This window comes from Delphinus delphis, chromosome 18, assembly GCF_949987515.2.
Source record: "Delphinus delphis chromosome 18, mDelDel1.2, whole genome shotgun sequence".
Lineage (NCBI taxonomy): Eukaryota > Metazoa > Chordata > Mammalia > Artiodactyla > Delphinidae > Delphinus > Delphinus delphis.
Window position 1 is genome coordinate 2,954,969 of NC_082700.1, and position 22,024 is coordinate 2,976,992.

Sequence of the window (22,024 nt, forward strand, 5' to 3'; positions counted from 1 at the left end):
CTTCCCTCATGAAACTTTCAACAACCATCCAAGCACCTGCAAACTTCCTGCGCTCCTAAAATCCCAGGGCATTGTTCCATATTCTGTGCATTTGGAACTAAAAAGACACTGACCTGTATTAAGGTTTATCTTTCTATGTATACGTCCAAGCTCCCCAACCAAATGACAGGTCACACGCGACACAACTGTGTGCACAGAGTCCAGCTCCAAGACATTCCTGTGCTAACCACCTTGGGAGCCGTGGATCTGCTGGCCATCACCCTGGGTGCTCGCTACTGCGGGGCCGGTGACCTCCAGTGACCTCCAGTCACTCGAGCTGGGGCTCAGTCCCCCCCTTCCCCGGGCCCCGGCTGCCCCCAGCGTCCAGGCAAGCCGACCAGTCTCGTCCCGGCGTGTGTGTGCCCCGCCGTCCATCAGTGTTTCCACCTGCACTGACCAACTGGCACCTCACACCTAACTCAGACCCACTGCGCTCCTGCCCCGACCCCGTCAGCAGGAACTGTCTTCCCGGTGGCTCATGTCCAAGGCCTGGCTCTCCCTTCGGGTGCCACACGCCCCAAACGTGACATCTCACCACCTGCACAGCCGCCGTCGGCCTGGAGCAGCCGCGTCCCTCACTGTGGCTACTGCAAAGCACCTCCGGGTGCCCCTCCCTGTGGCGGTTCTCAGCCCCCTCGGCGGGGCCATGACCACTGAAGTCCTGGCTCAAACCCACCTCCCCCGACGACGAGCCTCGTTCAGCTGTGACCTACCCCCGCCCCGCCCCGCCCCGCCCCGCAGGCTCCCCCTGTTCCTCCTCCCGGCCTCACACCTGCGCCCGCATCCGGACCCTCCGCTCACAGCCTCGTTCACCAGCCCTCGAGGACTGTGCGAGGCCGCACACCTCCTGACACGCGCAGTCCTCCCTTCCCTGTACCACTTTCTCCACAACCTGCAGGCGCCAGGAACAGACCGGACTCTTCCCTTGCTTTTCTGTTTTCCTCTGTCACCTGCACACAAGCAGGGATTCCCATCTGTTCTACTCGGATTTATCTCCAGCGCCTAGAGTAACATCTGGCACACAGCAGGCACTCAGTGCGTATCTGTCGAACCAATGAACTGAAAGAGCCGATGCAGGTGACACAGAAAAAGGGGCAGGTGGTCTCAGGCGGCCTACGGAGGAGCATGAATCGAGAGCCTGCCGCTTCTTAGCAATCGACCCGACCTGCAGTTCCTCATCCGTGAAGTGGATACAACCGTCTATCTCACACGGCTACAGAGGAATGAAAGGAAACAATGGCCCAGAGTAGGCATTATATAACCACATATAGTATAAAATAGTAAGACGTCATTATAACAACGTGGTGACAACAGTGACTACGGAAAAGCACCCGAGGGGACAGAATACCTGTTTGGGAGCTGAAGTATATAACACAGATTTAAGTGTTCTATGAGTTCAGGGACGAAGGAGTCCAAGGGACGTGGAAACGTTTTAACAGGTTTCATGGAGAGGGCGGTGGGAGCCCAGCACTGACACCCTGGATAGGATTTTGACGGACAGACACGCAGGCAGCAAGCAGGCCTCGAGTGCGGGAGACGTGCCCACAGCTGACTGGCGGGAGTGAGGCCAGGCCGAGGGGACGGCGTGCACGAGAAAGAAACAAGGCAGGCTGGGTTCAAGAAAACCTCCGAGGAGCTACGGACACCGCAGGGAACACGGGAGGGACAGAGACAGCACAGAGCACCTCCCAGCGTCCCCCGACCCCGCGATCGGCATGTCTGTTCCGACGCACGGCCAGAGACCCCGGGTGTCCACGGCCATCTGCTCCCCCCACTCAGCCCGTCACCGAGTCATGCAAACCCAACCCCTACAACACACCTGGGTCTGAACAGCCCCACCATCGAGGCCACCCTACCCTGGACTCAGTGTCTAAAATGTAACTGTAATTTACTCCACACCTTTGAAAGATGTGCTGTATACATTTGTATCGTTTTCATTGCAAACCATTCTCCCTTAGAGATCATAAATCATAGAGAACTGAACGGAGCAAACCCAGGAGATGCCCCCCCACGCCCGCCCCAGCACCAACTTTGCGAAGCAGCCCTCTTCTCTCTGAAAGGACAGGTTTTTACATGACCCAGCCTACAATGAACCTTGACTTTTGCAGAAATATTCTCTCTGACACTAATTCTAACCAATCCGGTTAGGCTCAGCAAAGAAACCAGCTGAGTTAAAATGAAAACAATTCAAATCATCATCAGTGAAATTTTAAGTATGATTTGCTCTAAACGTGTACATAAAAATACATAGGTTGGGCAGAATACATTCCAAACTATTAGCTCTATTTAAAAATTCTTCCTAATAAAGAAGCAGAAATCTCAGTAACTGGTCTCTGACTCTATGAAAAATAGAAGAGCAATTTATAGCTATTTAAAATCGTAAGTTCAGCCTCATAAAAACCCTACTTTGTCCTTAAAGCTGGAGAAACAGGCTTACCTGGATTTTTAGCCATCGTTCCTTGGAGAGCTCTGTGGGAATATGTAGAATACCCCACTAACTTTGCCAGAAGATCTCTGTTGCTGAGCAATTCTTCTAAACATTTCAATTGACCAGCATTGGGATAAAGAAAAATTTTATAAGCGGCTTCTCGCACCTATGTTTAGAAAGTGAAAGGTAAAAGACATCCATACACAGTACAAAGTCCTACACCATAATAATACAGGGTACCTCCCCCACTTTGTTCTGCAGGCGAGCAACGCTTTAGAATAATGGTCTCCACAAAGGGAATAAAGCTTCTGACTTCATCACTGGTATGGGAGACAAATCATACTCGACTGGGTTCTCTGCTACGGGGCAGGGTGGCACAAATTTTAGCCAACACACATGCCGTGAAGCACCTTTAACCAGGTGACGTGAAAACTCCTGCAATTAAAGTCTGAGTCCCTAGAATGGCCATCACTGCTGCTGTTCATCATACTTTGAAAATGAGGAGTCCTTTATGAAACAGGAATAATCAAACCATTTTCATCATTCAAAAGCATTCACAGAATTAATAACCCCCAGTTCAATTTTTATGCTTAGTGACACTAACGTGTTTTTAAAGGTATGACTATCTTATCACTGAATTTGGGGGTCACAACAGACGTGGCCCCGGTACGGGGACCAAACTGCATGAAGGACGGAGCACACGTACCAAGTCATCCGGCACGTCTGTACGCAGACCATCCACCAGCACATGGTCCCCGGCCAGCTCGAAGTGTTGCCGAATGTGTTCCGGCAGGAGATGCTTCTCAATCTTGCTGGGAAAGTGGGTTCCCATGAGAAACGCGCTGCTCAGATCCAAGATTTTAACGTTCAGGTCCACCGCTCTTTTACGCTGTACGTAGGGGCAGTAATAAAAGTTATTTAAGTAATATTTCACAACTTAATAGGTGATCTATCAGCAAATCAACATATATAGCTGAATTATAATTTAATAAGATACTAAATATATTAAGTGATAAAATGAATACTGAATATAATTTGTATCATAAATGTTTAATTTTATTTATTTATGGCTGTGCTGGGTCTTCGTTTCTGCGCGAGGGCTTTCTCCAGTTGCAGCAAGTGGGGGCCACTCCTCATTGCAGGGCGCGGGCCTCTCACTATTGCGGCCTCTCTTGTTGCAGAGCGCAGGCTCAGCAACTGTGGCTCACGGGCCCAGCTGCTCCGCGGCATGTGGGATCTTCCCGGGCCGGGGCACGAACCCGTGTCCCCTGCATCGGCAGGCAGACTCTCAACCACTGCGCCACCAGGGGAGCCCCATAAATGTTTAGTACACAGTAATGTACTACAAATGTTAACTCTACTTTCGATAGATATTTAATATCCTGACCAAAAAGTTATCTTACGGATTTTTAGTGCTTCTAGGCTTTAAGACGTATGTAACTTCTAGAGTTCTATTCAAAGTCTGGGTTACACAACGCATCTGTGAAATTAACAACATTGGGAAGTCCAGGTCCTCCCCTGGCCCTGAAAACCTCTTAGTTAAGTGAGCCAGGGAGTAGGTGAATCTGTTTGATATGATACTTAAAAGTATTTTGAGACTAAACACATGAAGTATTTGAAGGGCAGATTAGAAAATATTCTCAGTCTTAAAAGATCAGATACAAGGGCAGGGGAAGGAAGGTATAATCAACGCGGCTCTGCGCTGAAGTGCAGCGAAGGGGCACTTCCGAAGCTCTGCTGGGCAGCCACTTGCGGGGCTACAGCAGGACAGCAGCAGAGAGGTGAGGAGGGCTGGAGTCGGGGCTGCTGGGGCAGGACCACGTCCCGCAGCCCCACGGCTGGCACCGTCAGGCCTCAGGCCGTCAGTGACAGTGACAGAATGGGGTGGGTTTTCTCGTCGGTCACACCCCTAGGACACCAGCTCCTGAGAAAGCCTGTACCATCAAAGGGCTGCCACAAATGCTCGGGACGAGGCCCTCAGAACTGAGGCCCACACCACGGGCCAGGCCCTCCTGGGGACACGGGGTGAATTTTCAGGCACTTGTTACAGGAAAACTAGACAGGCGTCCAGACCTGGGCTCAGGACGGGCTTCAGGTGAAATCACAGGCAAGCTTCCCGGCAAGGGGGTCGATAGCTATTAACAGGTTCTAATCTACGCTAGGACCCTAACAAATGATTAGGCAGCACTAGTAGTTTTAAAAGATAACTATGTATGACGCAGATGTACCCTTGCTAAGCTGCCGGAAAAAACTTAGTGTATTTTAATAACAAAAAATTTCAATACAGACAATTCAAACTTCATAGGAAACATAAGTTTTCAGCTACTCCTGCATCTTTATCATCCAGACTCTTCTCTTTGCCCGTTTTCTTTCTGATATGGCCATCTGTCACCCCCTAGTGGTGACCAGTGGAATAACAAAAAGGAAAGACATCTGGAAATCATACTATAGTTCCAAAAACTTTCCTCAAAGCTTTTACTATTTAAAAAAAAAGTGATAAAATTAGTTATTCCAAGGAGTTCATCACCTGTTACAATCCCTGGAAAAATAAAAACGGTTTATTTCCCAACTTCACCAACAGTCTGCTAAGCATATCATTTCATCATTTGGACATAATTAAACATGCGGTACTCGGAGCTCTAAGAATGCTATGAAATTGTTGCATTTATTAAATGACTGCTGAAGAACACACTTCCTTTAATTTCTAATTGTATTCATGAGACCCTAAAATGTAAGTAAGGAATGACCTGGAAAGAATACAGGAAGAACGTAGGCCTTTACGGTTTGTAGGTTGTTAGTGGCTTCACTTCAAGCTCTCTTAAAGTGTGCTGTCTCCCTTGCCCCCTGTCCTAGTGGAGCACCTCTGACAACAGACACTGAAGTGACAACACGGAGTTCAGCAGGTTTACGTTACTGCGTCTTCAATGTGGGTGGGCTTGCAGGGAGTTACCTGCTAGGAGGGGCAGCTGTCCTATTAAGAACACACGTTAGATAAAAGCAGCAAAGTCAGTGCTGGTGAAGCTGACCTTGACCTGACATGCTACTTTTTAATAAAGTTTCAAAAACATCTTTCATGAAGATTCTACAAAATAATAAAACTATTCTCCCAGATTCTCTAATAGCAAACTTCCTCCTGAAAGTATCGAATCTGATTAGTGTTGGTGAGCATCATTATGATTCTCACACATTATTTTATTGAGCCTAAAACTCCTGTGCGTGAAAAAAGAGAACCCACACTCCCTGTCCTTGAGATGCCTGTGATTCAGATAAGCAACGCAGTAGTAACAACCTAAAGGTAAATGCCATGTGCGCGGAGTAAGTAAAATGTGGGTTCGGATGAATACAAAATTCCACCTGGGGGGTTGAGAACAGCTTTGCAGACACCATGGCCTGAAGATGAAGCTTAATGGGGATTTCAGACAGGCAAACCCAGAGGGGACAGAGGACCAGAGCAGGGAGGGCAGTGCCATGAGTAACACGGGGGTAGGGGCAGGGAGAGCTGGGGAGTCTACGTATTAATCACCATTTATACTCCTTCAATAGGCAATGGGAAGGCACTGGAAGGTGCTGGGTGGGAGAGTAACAACTGAATCAGCGCTTTAAGGAAAGTACTCCAATGGTCAGAGACAGTTTAGACTGACCGCCAGAAGGCCTGCAGGCAGGGCAGCTGGGCAGGCCCTGGAGTAGGCCTGGCTTATGTAATAGCCTCCTCCACCTACAAGCTCTGTGACCGTGGGGAAATCACATGACCTCTAGGTGCCTCAGCGTCTTCACCCATGAAACAGGAATAGTAATAGTACCAACCTCAAAGCTGTTATGAAGATCTGATGAGAAATATGCGATTTAAAGAGCAAATGCTTAATCACTGTTACTTATAATGGGTGTAGGAAGACAATGGCTTTTAGGATGGCCCAGGTATTTGGCAATAAGGATCAAGGTGAGGTGTTTTGGGGATGCAGACAGAGGCAAGTGAAGCCCTACAGAAACAATCCAAGGACTTGGTCACTGAGATATGAAAGCACTGAGAATGGAAAAAAATGCAAACTGACTCCAAAACTGGATTTGGGTGACTCAGAGAATGGTGCCATTATTGGTACAGAGAAGTGTTAATAACAAACTGGTCTGGAAAGGGGCAAATGTGTCCATTTCAGGCAATCTGAGTTTGCAGTAGAGCCTATCAGCCTTGGGGACTGCTGGGTTAGGCCAGGAGTCACATGTGGAGCCCTTAAGGCCACACAAGTACACAGACATGTGAGCGGCCTCACAATTACTCACACTCAGCACCAACCAAAATGACAGCATCTATGCACGTGACACGTATTCTCAATATCCTGCCCTCTACTTTCCAAGACACTTTGATAAACCAATCTCTGTTAATAGGTAAGTGGCTTTATCGTATATTTACCAGGAGAAACATATTTATCTAAAAAAGAAAGAGGCACCGTAACAGTCTAGGCTGCAGGCAGGCAGGGGGAGACACTGCAGCAGGCAGCTCTTTGGGTGCTGGCTGGACCATCCCATTCTCCCAGCCCCGAGCTTAATACTGAAGTGAATAAGCACTCATTGGGATGTCATGTTCTAGAAGAGCAGCAGCCAGGGTGAGAGATCCTGAGGACAAAGGATGGGAACTTGAACAGATCGCTTTGCCTTGTTCCCACACATGTAAAATGAGGGGTCTGGACAAAGAAGGCCCCTCCCATCCCAGTTTCAACACAGTATAACCCATGCTTACTGCTTTCAGAATGAAACTATGGGGGGGTCTGTCCAAGACAGGTATTACATCAACAAACACACCTGCCCTGGGTCTCAACAATACTTCCTGTACTTCTGCAACCAGACCCTAATCTTCAACAACGCCAGCTTTCCTACTCACTAGCTGGCCTTCCTGATACGGCCCATCTCATCCCACTTCCACGACACCTAAAACGCCCTGCCTCAAGCCATTTCTTAACTCTGAATTACCCTGGGTGACAGGCGAACTTCCAGAGAGCACTATGTTCAAATACAACTTACAGGAGAATTTTATAACATAACCGACCTAGGTGTCTTTATAATATGGAAATTCAAGCAACGTACAAGAACCACATCAACAATATACCAACTAGATACCAGTAAAACAAGAGGAGCCAAAAAACAAGGTTACCTTTTCTCTGTCCAGATGGATTCCACTGATTTCAAAATCAAACATGAACAGTTCGGCCACTCGCCTGTAAATAAAATAGGTGGCAGGTTAGAACAGGTAATGATAATTATGAACAAAAATCAGTGTTCTGCAAAATAAATCCATCTTTTTCAACCTTACTGCCCAAAAGCCGGATGTTTCAACACACACACACACACACACACAATTTGTGTGCTTGAAGCCAGGAGCTTAACATCTTAGAAGTCAGGCAAAACAGCTGGCTGGCTGACTGGGTTGTAAGCCTTCCTATGGATGATTTGGTATCAGATACACCGTGCTAACTATACAACAAGTCTTAAACTGACAATGAATGACAATTACTCCAACAAGGCCAAATTTTCTGCTTTTTTCTAGAAAGGAAAAAATGTACGTCTTTTCAACTGTCTTTCCTTCAAGAATATCTGCTGCAAACTATACACAACGCACCAAATTAAGTCCTTGTGGGACATACACATGCTGCCTGAACTCTGCATGAAGGTGTGCATGCGTAACTGCAACGCATCTCCTACCCAGCATGTGTGCTGAACAGAACGACACTCTGCTCACCCGTAAGGCGTGGCCCAGACGGGGATAAGTACTTTCTGAATGAATGAACACAAGGTAAAAGAAATAATAAGTCTCCTAACAGGGGTACAAACAAAGTGCTCAGGGAGTTCAAAGACCATCAGTAATACCCTTCAACAGGTCAGCAGTATCTGAAACATCACCTTTTTCTCCTGCTATCAAAAAGCAGACTCTTCATCAGCTTCAAGCCACCATCCTCTTCCCCTTGGGCTAAGTTTGCTTAGACTTAGGACGGAAGATGGCTATTTCAAGAATGAGTACCAGTGTGCTTTGTAGAAATCCAGTTTTTAATGATCATAAAGTGCATCTGCAAACTTCACAGTAGGCCCTAATTTTCCTAACCTTTCCTTAATGTAACAATTTCATCCTAATGTCAAGTATTAGCAGTAATAAAAAAGCAACAGCAGAACATAAAGTATCCTGGATAACATCTAAAGCAAGGGGCAACTTTTCAGTAATTTTCTCCTGTAATATTTTATACTTACAAGTTCATCTTTCCCTTTTTATTTTTTTTTAATTAATTAATTTATTTTTGGCCACATTGGGTCTTTGCTGCTGCATGCAGGCTTTCTCTAGTTGCGGCGAACAGGGGGCTACTCATCGTTGAAGTGCGTGGGCTTCTCATTGCAGTGGCTTCTCTTGTTGCGGAGCACAGGCTCTAGGTGTGTGGGCTCAGTACTTGTGGCTCGCAGACTCAGTAGTTGTGGCACACGGGCTTGGTTGCTCCATTGCATGTGGGATCTTCCCGGACCAGGGATCGAACTTGTGTCCCCTGCGTTGGCAGGTGGATTCTTAACCACTGCACAACCAGTCAAGTCCCCATCTTTCCCTTTTTAGTTATAAGCTAATTTAAGATGATTTACTTTCCCATTAGGGACCAGGGGAATCAAAATACTGAACTCGTGGGCTTTCCTGGTGGCGCAGTGGTTATGAATCCGCCTGCCAACGCAGGGGACACGGGTTCGAGCCCTGGTCCAGGAAGATCCCACATGCCGCAGAGCAACTAAGCCCGTGCGCCACAACTGAGCCTGTGCTCTAGAGCCCGCAAGCCACAACTACTGAGCCCGTGTGCCACAACTACTGAGGCTGCACTCTACAGCCCACGCACCACAACTACTGAGCCCGTGCTCCGCAACAAGAGAAGCCACCGCAATGAGAAGCCCGCGCACCGCAACAAAGAGTAGCCCCCGCTCGCCGCAACTAGAGAAAGCCCGCGCCCAGCAACAAAGACCCAACAGCCAGAAATAAATAAAAAATATTTATAAAAATAAAAATCCTATTGGCATCTTAGTAACATCTAGAAATGTGGTACATGTCCAATTAGCACAACTCCTTTGTACCTCCAATGGTCTGCCAGTCTACTTCCATTTTTATACATTAAATATGGGAAAGCAAAGTCAGATCATGAACAACCTGTTGTTACTCAAAGTCAGCAGCAGCTCAGTATAAATCCAGCACAATTAGCAGGCATTCACCTTTTACTCATTTTGCTAACGAAGGTAATAATGCTCACACCTAAAATCATAATAAAGACCCATTGCTGTGACTGTACAGCCAGTTTTACCCATATCCTGAGCATCAGATCAATGAACTGAAACAGGACCACAGGTGACCGCTTACAGGCAGACAGGTGAGGACAACCCCTCCCTGCTTCTCCCACGGCATGGTCACTCGTACACCAGATCAACATGAGACACCACCGCTGACTGACCCCTGCGGGCTGGGCGTCACCTGGGGTCACAGGCCACGTACGGAGACAGACAACAGAGGAGGAAGCAGACGGGGCCAAGTAAGCATCCCATAAAGAAAAAGGAGATAAACAAGTGCAAAAGGCAGGAAAAGACATTCGTCTCTGTGCCATGACACAAATAACATATAGGTGGGTTAACGACAAACTCTACCACGTCTTACAAATAAATAAATCTGAGCAAAGAAATATAACATCCACAGTCCTGTATCAAGTATATTTGTGTACTGAGTCAGAATTAGGTCTTTTCAATTCAGAATCATAAACGGTATGAACCAAAGCCAACCATTTGAAGGATCTTGACATCCACCAGTAAACAAAAGCACTCTGCTTTCAGCTCCCGCCGTAGCAATGACAGAACTTTAGGAATGCAGCTGAATGGAACCGTCAACTGCTCACAGGAATCCATTCCCTGGAGAGGGCCCTGCCGCAGGCCGCGGCTGTGGGGCGCTAAGATGCAGCAGTGAACAAATCAGACCAGGCCCTGCCCTCGAGGAGCTTCCCGTCCAGCGGGTGGGAAAGCGGAGCCAACAAACGGGCAGAGGAGAGAAGGCTGGGAGCCTGAGGACCGAGAGAAGCGGAGCTGGGCGGGAGGCCGAGGTGAGACAGGCACAGAGCTCTCGGAGGAGACACCGTCTGAGTGGCGTCCAAGGAGGGTGCGGGACTCGTCGCGTGGGGAGAAACTGTCCGGACAGAGGGGCCGTGAGCGCAGGGACACCGAGGGAACGGCTTTCAAGCTCAGCTCCACAGTCACAACCGCGATGAATGCAAAGGAAGCAGTACCTGGTTTCTGGATCAAGGGAATCCACAAGTTTTTTATCAGCTAATAATCTTTGCAGACTTTGATATAATTCCACATTTGTGTTCAACCTAGAAAAATTACAAATAAAAAAAATTAAATGATTTTCTAGTAACTTCTTTTTTTGCTTTACGTGAAGAGAATGGTGTCAAGTTCCAGCATCCACATGGCCAGAGGCCAAAGGTTTGGGGTATTGTTTTGTTTCTTCCTTTGGACCAGGAATGGCATAACCGCAGTTAGTGAGGGACGGGAAGTGTGTTAGTACTAACTGTCCCGGAAAGCAAAAGCACAAACTGAAAGCCACAGTCCACAGCTGGGGACAGAAGAGCAGCCAGGACGTGACCCCGCTTCCATCCAGAACCAGCCGCGTCAGCAACGTGCCAAGGACCACTGGTTTCTCTAACAGGAGAGGAGCAGGGATGGGAGGGGAGGAACGACCTGCAGTCCTGACTGGGCGCCGGGCCTGGGCTGCCCTGGCTCACCCGCGGGAGTGGCAGGTCCACACCGGGGACAGCTCGAGGGCACAGGCTTCGGAGCCGCACCCTGCAGCCACAGGGGCCCCAGCTACCGTGCCCTTGGTCCGAAAGGGTTAGACCCTTAGTGGCCCCCAGGGTTCAACAAGACGCTGGGCACGGCCCCCATTCCCAGAGGAGGCGGCTACTGTCCGCAGCTGCACTCGGGCCCGGCCCACCCAGCACTGCCCGCCTGCCCGCCCGCGGCACCACCGACAACTCCTGAGTCCCTCTCCCGAGAGCACAGTGCGGGCCAGAGCTCCTGCCTCGGGGAAGGGCAAGGGCTGAGCGCCGCCTGCAAGGTCCACTCAGGGGCTTGTGGGCGGTCAGGTTCCCCGGGCAGCTCACACACAATCAAATCCCTGCAGGTTCATACGAACCGAGGGGCCTCTGTCACCACGGTGCTCACGGGCCACCCTGAACCTGAGGGACCAAGGCAGCCCCGCCGGCCAAGAAACGCTCAGCAGGGGGGCAGGCTCGGCCTCAGCCCCAGGAACCGGGAGAAGGTCAGCAAGGACCGCCGCCTCCTCTGGCTGCTCGGCCCCCGGCCGCCCACATCCAAGGGCAGCCGTTCCGAGGTGGCCGGCCGGACCCACGTCCGAGGTTTGAGCAGATCTCCCATATCGTGTCCTACATTGCAGGACTCTGAGATAAAGCCTGTATTTTAGTCTATATTTGGCATTAATTCTAAACAAATACATCCAGTTTTATCCTTGCTTTTCCACCACTGGAAAGTCAGTCGATTCTACTTGGGCACCGGAAGGCTTCCTATGCAAAGATGCCCTGGGCAGTTAGGGTGCAGCTCAGGCTACGGGAGAGAAGGAGCCAGCGATCAGGAGGGTGGAGGGCAAGGCTCTGGGTTCTGTCCAGTGACAACGGCCAGGTCCCTCGCGGCACCCACGCCCCCCCGGGGGGGCAGGGCCTGGTCCCAGCAAAGGACTGAGCTGTGCTCCACGGCCAAGGGGGGACCGCGGGCCGAGCCTCCGACACCACCTCTCTACCAACCGAGGCGCCCGCTGTCCTCCCGCGCAACCAGCAGCCCAGGTCCACCGACGCAGCACGCAGGCCCCGGGCAGGGTCCCGGCGCTCTAGCTCACCTCCCCAGCAGCCCTCGGCTCCAGCGCCTTCAGCACGCCGGGGTCTGGAGTTTGCAGGGACCAGCTTACCCGTTCAAGGAGCCAAATTTCACACGCACCATCTCCAAAGGGCAAACGCTGCCAGGGGCACCGGCCAGCAGCCTTACGCCCCACGCGAGCTCCGGGGGATGGAGGGGCCTCCGCTGGGCTGGGAGGCACAGGTCCCGAGGTCTTTCCAGCCGGGGGGCCGGGCGCCCGCACTGGCTGACTCCCCGTCCTGGTGGGCGCCCTGTCCCCTCCCCGTTACTCTGACCAGTATTCTTACATTTACTCCGAATCCCTTTCAAGTGACAGACTTCACCCCAGACTTCACCCCAGCCTGCGCCTGCCGCAGCTCCCAGACTGCCTTTACGATGGGCCCAGATGCCCCAAATCCCAGCCCCAAGGGGACCGCAAGGCCACCGGGCAGAGGTGACCACGCTGACCTCTCGCCCTGCGGCCACAGCTCCAGGGCGACAGCGATTCCATCGCACGGCCATGTGCCAGCTCGCGCTGCCCGCCCCGAGACGCTGGCGATCCCTTCAACGAGGAGAACGAGGACCCCGGGTGTCCGCCGCGTGCCCCCTAGCACCACAAGCACTTTGCGTTTACCGGCTCGTCCTCCTCCCAGCAGCCCTGAGACACAGATCACTCCACCACCCCCCCGACCAGTGAGGAAACCGAGGGACAGCAGACAGGGAGGCGCCCCAGAGTCAGGCCGTGGGCTCCCCACACCCGCCCGTCCCGGGCAGCCCTGTGGCTCACACACCAACCCCACGCCCCATCCCCGCCGGCGGGGCGAGCCCTGCACACAGACGACCTGGGGCCCAGACCCGGGGCCCCGGACATACGTCTCCACCATGGCGCCAATGCTCCGACAGGCTTCCTCCGCGGCCTCTCGGAATGCTGCCTCGGGGTGAGCGATTTTCACAAAATCGGCCTAATGGAGGGGAGACAAAAGCAAAAGGGCGTTTGACGGGAAGCTTGCTTCCAGGGTCTGAGGGCGAAAATGAAAACGTGAACTTTAAAATGTGCCATTTGCCTTGACCAGGAATTTCCATTACTGGAACTTTCCTAAGCCGGCGGGAGGGGCAGCTTCTTCCTGAACATTCATTAATTCTGTTATTCCCGGGAACCAAGTCCGTTTCATTTCCTAATACATTCCAAAATACTCTTACTGACTTTATTTTAGAGAAGTCTCCCTCCTGCAAATGTAAAAACCAAGTGAATTCTTCCTACTTCTATCATTCAAAAGAGAAGAGTCTCGCTTCAAATGACCCGGAGCTTTCTCCCTAAGTGTTCCCACCTGGCTCCATGGAACACTGCTTGAGGCGCTTCTAGTTAACACTCACACCTGGTGTCCTTTCCAGGCTGAGTTAAGTGCATCCCAGCCGTCCTGCAGAGAACAAAGACTGCCTCTGAGTAAACAGGACTCCCCGGCTGCAGCCTACCTGGCGCAGGACCAGAGCTGCTGTACTGACCTTAGAATTTAACTAAGCCAGAATCCCTTTTTTAATTTTTTTTAATGAAATCTCATAAAACTAGATTTTAGTTTTCATGTTAACTGCAGTACACTGCAAAACAGAAATGCAGGGAAACTACAAAAAACTGCGTATTTTCTTCATTCTCATGAAGACAACATATACGGCTAAAACGTGAAACAAAATCACCACGAAGTAAAATGCCCTAATTTTACTATCAAATAGTTTATGTAGAAACATATAAATCCATAGTTTGATACGACATTTGACGTAACAGTAGGATAACATCTGCACTAAGGCACCTGAAAAGTGAGCTGTGTAAACTTTAAAAGATGCTGTATAAATTACTCATCTGCATGCTGCACAATTTACAATCAATATTGAAATTCAAAACACCAGCATACGTTTTAAAACTCGTTTGTGATAGTGGTGAGGAAAATAATACAGTTCCACGGGGACTGTGTTAAGAAAGAAAAAGAAAACAAAATGACCAGTTTATAAAACTCATGCCTTACATGGTATTGATCTCACTAGCCGGTAAAATCTTAAAAATTCAAAAAAGGAAGAAGATTCTTTGAGCTTTTTGACCCAAATATTTACATGTATAAATCACATCCTAGTCTTTTTGAATGAGACATTATCAAACTTCATAAATATAAAAAACTTCAAAAATAGGGCAAGCTATGGGGCAGAGAAGTTAAAATCTTTTAGTGAAGAGCAGAAGTAGAAATGTGGAAAAAATGCTAGAACACTGGTTAATTAAGACAGAGGCTAAGACAACAAACACCCAGTAAGTTCTGGGATTTCTGACCGCAAAAGCCAATACTCGATTACAAATAAGTGAAATCTGCTGACCCGCGCTTTCCTTTCAGATTTCAGCGGCACCGTTAAGCAGAGACGGTTCGAAACCTCTTTTCTGACCGTACGCCTCCCACGTCCCTCAACAAGATGAGCCCTCGCTGAGCACATCCTGGAGGGACAGAACCCGAACCCAGAAAAAGCAAGAGCTGACTACGGAGCCCGCGGCACAGCTCACTTCCCCTCAGGAAAGCCCTTCAGGGTGGATACTCTGCCCATCTCTTTACAACCGGGAAACTTGCAGCAGTGGGTCTAGGACAGCGGAGGTGCTACTGGCTCAGTGCAGATGCTGAGAGCAAGGAGGCTCTCGAAGAAGGAAACCACAGACGGGGGGCTGCCACCCTGGTGAAGAAAGTCAGCCTCAAACAGTAAATATGATTCCACCTACCTGATACTTAAGAAAAGACAAACTACGGGGATGGAGAACAGATCAGAGGTTGCCAGAGGTGAGAGGCAAGGTGGTGCGACGCACAGGGAGCGTTCTGGGGGTGATGGAAGTTACGCAGCCTGACCGCAGGGCGGCTACAGGCACACAGAGTCCACGTTCACAGACTTGCACCATCCCTTAGGAGAAGTAGATTTTACTGCGTAATAATTTTGAAAATAAACACTTTCTCACAAGACGGGGAGGTGACCTTCCTGCCACTCCAGGTAAGGTTCCATCCGGCCCGGGCGGCAGCAGCCCTGGAAGCGTGGAGAGCGAGGCCTCTGCGGCCAGACTGCCTGGACACGAAGCCCAGCTCCACCACTCGTGGGCCGGGGAACTTAACCTCTTAGTGCCTTTCTTTCCTCGTCGACAGGTGGAGACATGCCCAGAAGGCTGCATCAGTCAATCCAGGTGAAGCTCTTAGCTGGGTCCAGTGCCAACAAGAGCTACAAAACAGTCAACACCAGAACATAAGCCCCACGAGGTCGGACCACACTCCCAGTGCCCGGCCAGGGTGGGGCTGCGCGTAGAATGAACGTGAAGAAAGAGCTGTACAGACAGGAGCAGGCGTGACCACGACTGGGGACTTGCGCGCCACTACGATGTCGCGGCCACCCCGGGCTGAGAGGGAAGCCTGCTTCCACCTCGGCCGTGGGCGTCTCAGCTGGAGGAGAGACCTGAGGGCACGTCTATCTCAACTTCAAAACATGAGGAAAAGACGCCTTTGATACAAGCAGTTTGATGTCAAAACCTTATTTTTGATCAGAAAAGACATTCCTGAAAAGGCTTATAAAAACTAGTTTTCTTCTAAGATTAATTTTATTGTAAAGGTACAGATAAATGTTCTACTAGAATTTTGGTAGACATTTTTATAAATGAAGAACCTCTGTAACATGAAGAATCTTTGCCATGTGTGTAATCATTCTTCCATATTACATATCTATTTTATTAAATATACGTATTAAAGTACGAGTACTAAATCTGACCTTTCCTATACATTCCTCCCATTCAACAGCACACTTCACTATAACAGATTACACCCAAGAGCTCTCAAACAGTTCAGACATTCCTAACTTTACAGTCCAGTACTGAACCTAATACACTGAGCCTAACTTGCAAAAGTGAGAAGTGGTCTGCGGCCCATGCCCGGCGTCTTACCAAGTCGGCCACCCTGCACAAGGAGTCCGAGAGCTCGTCAAAGATGAGCACGGTCTGGGGCCCAGGAGGCGCAGAGCACACGCGGCGCACCAGCTGCTCCGTTTTCCTCAAGGCCTTCTCCTGGGCGACACGGAATCCTTCTGGGGCGCTGAGCTCAGGAACTCCAAACAGGCCCTGAAACCCAAAGAACAGTTTCCACCGATAACTAAAAACATGACCCGGGGGTATTCAATACAAATACTTTTTTTGTAAACAAAATCTTGGTTTTCATTGATATTTCATATCATGGTGACACCTGTCATCACAGGTATCACTTTCACATTCCCCGCGACATTCCACATATGACACTAAAAACGTTTTAGAATGTAATTTTTCTTCAATTTTTAATTATTTTATAAAAAACAAAAATAGAATGATATGGGTTCAAAATCCAGCTCTGTCACTACCACAGAACCTAACTCACGAAGTGGCAAGGATTAAACGACACACGTTTTTAAAAAACATTTTAACAGTGCCTGGCACACAGAAAGCGTTTAACAAATGTCAGCTGTAACCGCTCTCAGCTGTGTGACCCTGGTCAAGTTGTCTCTCCTCCTTGGCCTAGTTTCTTCATCAGGCATGAAGGGATGACAGTATGTGCTGTGTCTCCCAGCACGGACACAGGAACAAGGTTAGTAAGTTCTCAAGACCCTGCCCGGCACTGAGTGAGGTCCAGGGCACAGCGTCAAGCACTCCACAAACTATGAACTAGGAACGGTGAGTTGATTGCTGAGTACATATATATTTTAGAAAGATTTAATAAACATGCTAAACCAAGTCACAGGCGGAAACTGGCAGCAAGTTTTATACCTTCCAAAAGCATTTCAACACCTTGATAAAGATAAAAATCACTATCTAATGGGAAGGAAGGACCATCTTCTTGTACCGGTTCGATCACACTTGTTATGATGCCCAGGAAGGCAGACAAAAACCACGAACACTTATTACACATCGACGGCATGCCAGAAGTGTACCCTGTACTTTACACAGGTTCTCCCGTGTAAATCACACAATCCTAGAGCACAAACCATCAATCACCTTTTTACAGATAAGGTAACTTTCAGAGGTTAAACGAACATGTCTGTGGTCACTAGCAAACAGTGGGAAAGCCACAACCTCAACTTGCTCCAAGCATCCCTAAAGCCCACACGTTCTCCACGCTCACGGACTGCAACTGGTGTTGGAAAGTCTCGCCTCTGCAGAAGGGCAGCTCCGGGGACTAGGAACCCCGCTCTTCGCCATTTTAACCAGCTGCCCAACGCAGGGCCCAACACAGGCAGGAACCCACGAATGAGGCAAATGAACAGGGCCAGACCGCTGTGTAGACAGCTTTGTATCAAGAGATGCTTAACATGTCAATTGCGGGAAATATCAAGAGATGAAGCTTTCAGGCCTGACAAGGTCCACTGTTTCTGCAAGAAGGAATGCAGGAAGTTGTTAACTTCTTTTCAAACTATATTAACGAGTTGGAGAAAATAAAGACAGGCAGCGGCAAAACAGAATTAGGACCAAAAATATACTTGGTTATTACAATGATTTAATATGATTCAATTACAGACTTTATTTTCACTTCTCAGCACACCTCCCCACACTCCTCTGGGGATTCTAAATCTCAGCCTACCAAGTTATGGTGATACCAGAAAACTGCATAAGCCTTTGGGTTTCTTTTTTTAATCAAAAACCAATTCACGTATTTGAAAATCTGCTATCAGCACCTACAATTATGATGTACAAAAGAAAAATTAATAAAGCTAAAATTAGATCTAGTTCATCCACCCATAACCAAGCTTACCCCTCACGCCTTTTTGCTCAGTACCCACAGGCTGTGCTCGTTCTCACACCAATTATGTCAGTACCAACGTTATTTACCCCCATGGAAGTTGGTGTAGCAAATTTCATTCAAAAATAATTTTAAAACGAAGAAATTTGGGCGTTAAATAAGAAAAACTCACCTTATTAGGCTCACTGTAATTATATCCCACACTCATCTTTCCAAGAAAGGCAATAGAAATAATGAAAAAATTAAAAAGACAAAAATAAAAGTAACAGTGCCAAGTGAGCAAAATCCATAAATGCAAAGGAAAGCAGGCACAGGTGAATCCCTTCCAAGCTTTCCTTCCTTTCACCTTTAATTCAATCATTCAATAATGAGTTTCAGGAGGTGGGCGGTGGAGGAGGGAAGGAGTGGGAGTTTGGGGTTAGCAGATGCAAACTATTATATACAGGATGAATAAACAACAAGGTCCTACTGTAGAGCACAGGGAACTATATTCAATATCCTGGGCCAAACCATAATGGAAAAGAATACGAAAAAGGATGTATATGTGTGTAACTGAGTCACTTCGCTGTACAGCAGAAATTAACACAACACTGTAAATCAACTCGACTTCAATAAAATAAATTTTAAAAAAGAAAAAAATAATGAGTGTCTACTGACTGCCAGACACCGAGCGGGTCGCGTGGATACACAAACAACTAGAACAACACAAGAAGTCAGTGATTTTCTGTGGGAAAATCTACGTGATGGGCTGCACCGCCTTAGAGGACTCTTCTAACTCGGTGTTTTAAAGGAAAAGAAACAAAGCCGAAAAGCTTGGGAAAATATTAATAACGTCACTTCGGGCATCAATGGAAAAACTAATTACACTAATTGACAGAAGCGGGTCCGGGTATCAAAGACACCGAGGCCGTAGGTGAGCTCACCGCGCGGCCCGCGCCTCACTGGGGTCGGATCTGAGCTACAGGGCTGGGAGTTCGGGGGACGCGCTCAGGACCACTGCACCTGGGGCCCTCGCTGGGCAGGTGCTGGACCCGAACCTGGGGCCGCCCCGCCCCCCGGCACCTGCCCCTCAGAGCGGGGGGGCCGCCCGCAAGGTCACCCCGGGCAAACGACACCTCCCTCCCGCGCGAGGCGGCCTCGCCGCCCGGACCCCGACGACCCCGCCCGGGTCCCGCGGGCCGCTCACCTGGCGCTCGCCGAACAGGTCCAGGCGGCGGCCCTGGGGCTGGACGTTGAAGGCGGCGCCCACCGGGGACCAGCTGGTGCTGACCCACCGGCCCCGGAGCCCGGCCCCGAGGCCGCCCAGCCGCCGGGCGCACAGCATTGCGCCGCTGCAGCCGCTCCGCGCCGCGAGGGCCCACGAAACCGGACTCCAGTACCCAGCCCGCAGCTCCGCCGGAGAGCGCGGCGCGTCTCCACGGCAGCGCCCGCCTCCCACGTGACCCCGCGCTTCCGGGAAGGGCAGGAGGCCGCGGGGCCAGCGCACATCGGCGTCCCCAGGGCCAGAGCGTCGCCCGCTGCTTTCCCGGGCCGCCGCGTCTAGCGCCGCCGCGCGCCTGGAGGGGGAACCGCAGGACGCCCCGCCCTCCCACGTGGCCGGGCGGGTGGCAGGGTCTGCGCGGCGCCGAGCCTCGCACCCGCTGCCGGGAACACACGTGGGCGGCAGGCCGACCGCTGCCCGGCACCCTGAACCGAGACCCGTCGCTCTCCGTAGGCCTCCGCTCCAGGAGGGTGCGAGACGCAAGGCACTGCGCCCGCACGTCCCAGCCCTGCAGCCAGAGCTGTCGGTGGACCTCCATCCATCGACTGTAAACTCGCAGTGATCGATAACATAATCGACAACGCAGCTTGTTGGGGGGTGGAATCTGCCAAGCTGCAGTCACCGGCGGAGGGAGTACGGGGTTGGGAGGGCAGCGGTGGAGAGGGTGAGGGATGGGGCCGGGGGGCGCCCTCCCGGTGTCCGCGAGCGGAGGCTGTGCAGCGCTCGGAGCATCCCCTGTACGGCCCGTGAGGATGACCCTGTTGGAGGACAGCGCGGAGGCTGCTGCTGGGCCTCGGCTTCGGGCGGAACCGGACGCCCCTGATCCAGTCCCCCAGCGCCCGGCGCGCAGGGCATTGCGTGCCGTGCCGAAGGATGCTCCGTGTCCCTGTACCAAGGACCAGCGCCAACGGAACCTTGTATCTCACCTGAATGCGTGGGCCTGAGGTAGAGTCTGCTCCTGGGAACACCTGTTGGATGTGAGCAGCCCCGGAACCTTCTCTGAAGTTCCAGAGAGCCAGAAGCGAGGGCCAACTGGGGCGGGCTTCTAACCCGCCCCTTTCCGTCCTCACAACAATTTACTGTTAAATGGAGTTTGTTTTCAGAGTAGCCTGGTGGGGAGAAAAAGCCCCAGTGATAAAAAGAGAACAATGAAAATTTAGTAAAGGCGAGTGCCAGGGTGCACTTACACAAGTCTCTACAGTATAACTAGAAATTCTGCGTTCGTTTGTGTACATACGGTAAGTCGTGATTTCATCGTCTGCTGACTTTTTCATCAGATTCCAAATTATTTAAAATCCCCAAAGTCCTAACTCCGTGGCGATTAATACCGCATCGTCTGTGGCTGGTTGGTCCTTGGGGACAGCCACCCCACATCGCAGGCCTGCGCGGCAGGCCCTTACACAGATGTCAAATCTGCCATGTAAAAATATTCATCAATATATGTGACAAAACTACTTACTTTATCATATTTTTTAAAAGGAGTTTCAAATCTAAGAGCTTTTCTTTAGCCCAGAATGGTTCCTAACCATTTTTAATGCAAACAATTGAAGCGTAAAAACACCCTCAAAGGATGCTGGCTTGTGCTACGTTAACGAGGTGTCTTGTGTCTCAGGGAACCTGGTGTAGTTAGACTTGTAAAAACTGCAGACCAGATCCACAGACAGCAGATGAGAGATAATTCCAAATGGCAGATCAGACACCTCCCCAATCAACTTTATCCTTTTGAAGTTCTTTATAACATGTTTTACATTTCATCTTATACATTTGCCCTGCAAAAAAAAAAGAATTTATGAAAGCTTGTATCCAATATTCTGGTCATAAACTGTACTTTTTTCCTTTACGCCTATCTCACCTATAAAGTTCTGACCCTAATTAGAAGGGAGTTAGTACACGAATTGTTTGGTCCATAACAACACCAGACTTAACACTGGGGAAAACCAGCTCGGCTTATTGCAATTGAAGGAAGCCAAAGCACAAGGACACTCTGGCTCAATAAAGAAAATGATCAGTCCCTACAGCTGGGCCAACGTTAGGGCGCCAAGGCAAGTGGGGGACTTGGGGTGTCTCATGTGCTTCACCCGAGTCCTGGCTCTGTTCTAGAAGAAACATACATTAAGGAAAGCCAATAAAATGCCTATAAACAGAAATGATTTCCACATATATCCAAAGTTTTCCAAAACCAAGTAATTTTTCACCTTTTCATCTATAGCAGTGCTGACTGCTTATAATGATAATTCAGAAAATTCCCATTTTCCCAAGGAATGAAGATACTGTCACAACTGCGCTGACTTGGTTGCCATGTGGAGAGAACAGCTGTAAGTCCGTCAGAGTCCCAGGCTGTGATCTGGAAGATGCTGTCGCTTGAATATGCACTGGGCTTGTCTCCTCTTGCTTCTTTATTAGTTGCTCTCAGCTAGTGGAAAAGTGTATGGAGTTAACGTAAGCATAGTTAACACTTCCAGAATTTTAGGAGGGGATTATTCGCTGGACCACAGGGCAGTTCCCCTCTAGATGACTTAAATCACCTAGTACAGTGTAAATGCTATGTCAGCAGTTTCCAGGTTGGCAAATTCAAGTTTTGCTTTTTGGAACTTCCTGATTTTTTTTTTTCCAAATATTTTCCAACCATGGTTG

General features: G+C 49.7%; 1 protein-coding gene across 1 annotated transcript in view; it reads right to left on the minus strand.

The window, feature by feature from the left end:
• The window catches only part of MIPEP (mitochondrial intermediate peptidase), a 133,409-nt gene extending 113,848 nt beyond the window's left edge, over window positions 1-19,561 (minus strand). The window contains exons 1-7 of the mRNA XM_059995707.1: window positions 19,316-19,561; window positions 16,311-16,484; window positions 13,238-13,326; window positions 10,744-10,830; window positions 7,611-7,674; window positions 3,174-3,356; window positions 2,477-2,633 (exon numbers count right to left, since the gene is read on the minus strand). Coding sequence (XP_059851690.1) covers window positions 2,477-2,633; window positions 3,174-3,356; window positions 7,611-7,674; window positions 10,744-10,830; window positions 13,238-13,326; window positions 16,311-16,484; window positions 19,316-19,453 — 892 coding nt within the window. The 5' untranslated portion in view covers window positions 19,454-19,561. The remainder of the gene's footprint in view (window positions 1-2,476; window positions 2,634-3,173; window positions 3,357-7,610; window positions 7,675-10,743; window positions 10,831-13,237; window positions 13,327-16,310; window positions 16,485-19,315) is intronic.
• Window positions 19,562-22,024: the final 2,463 nt, after the last annotated feature.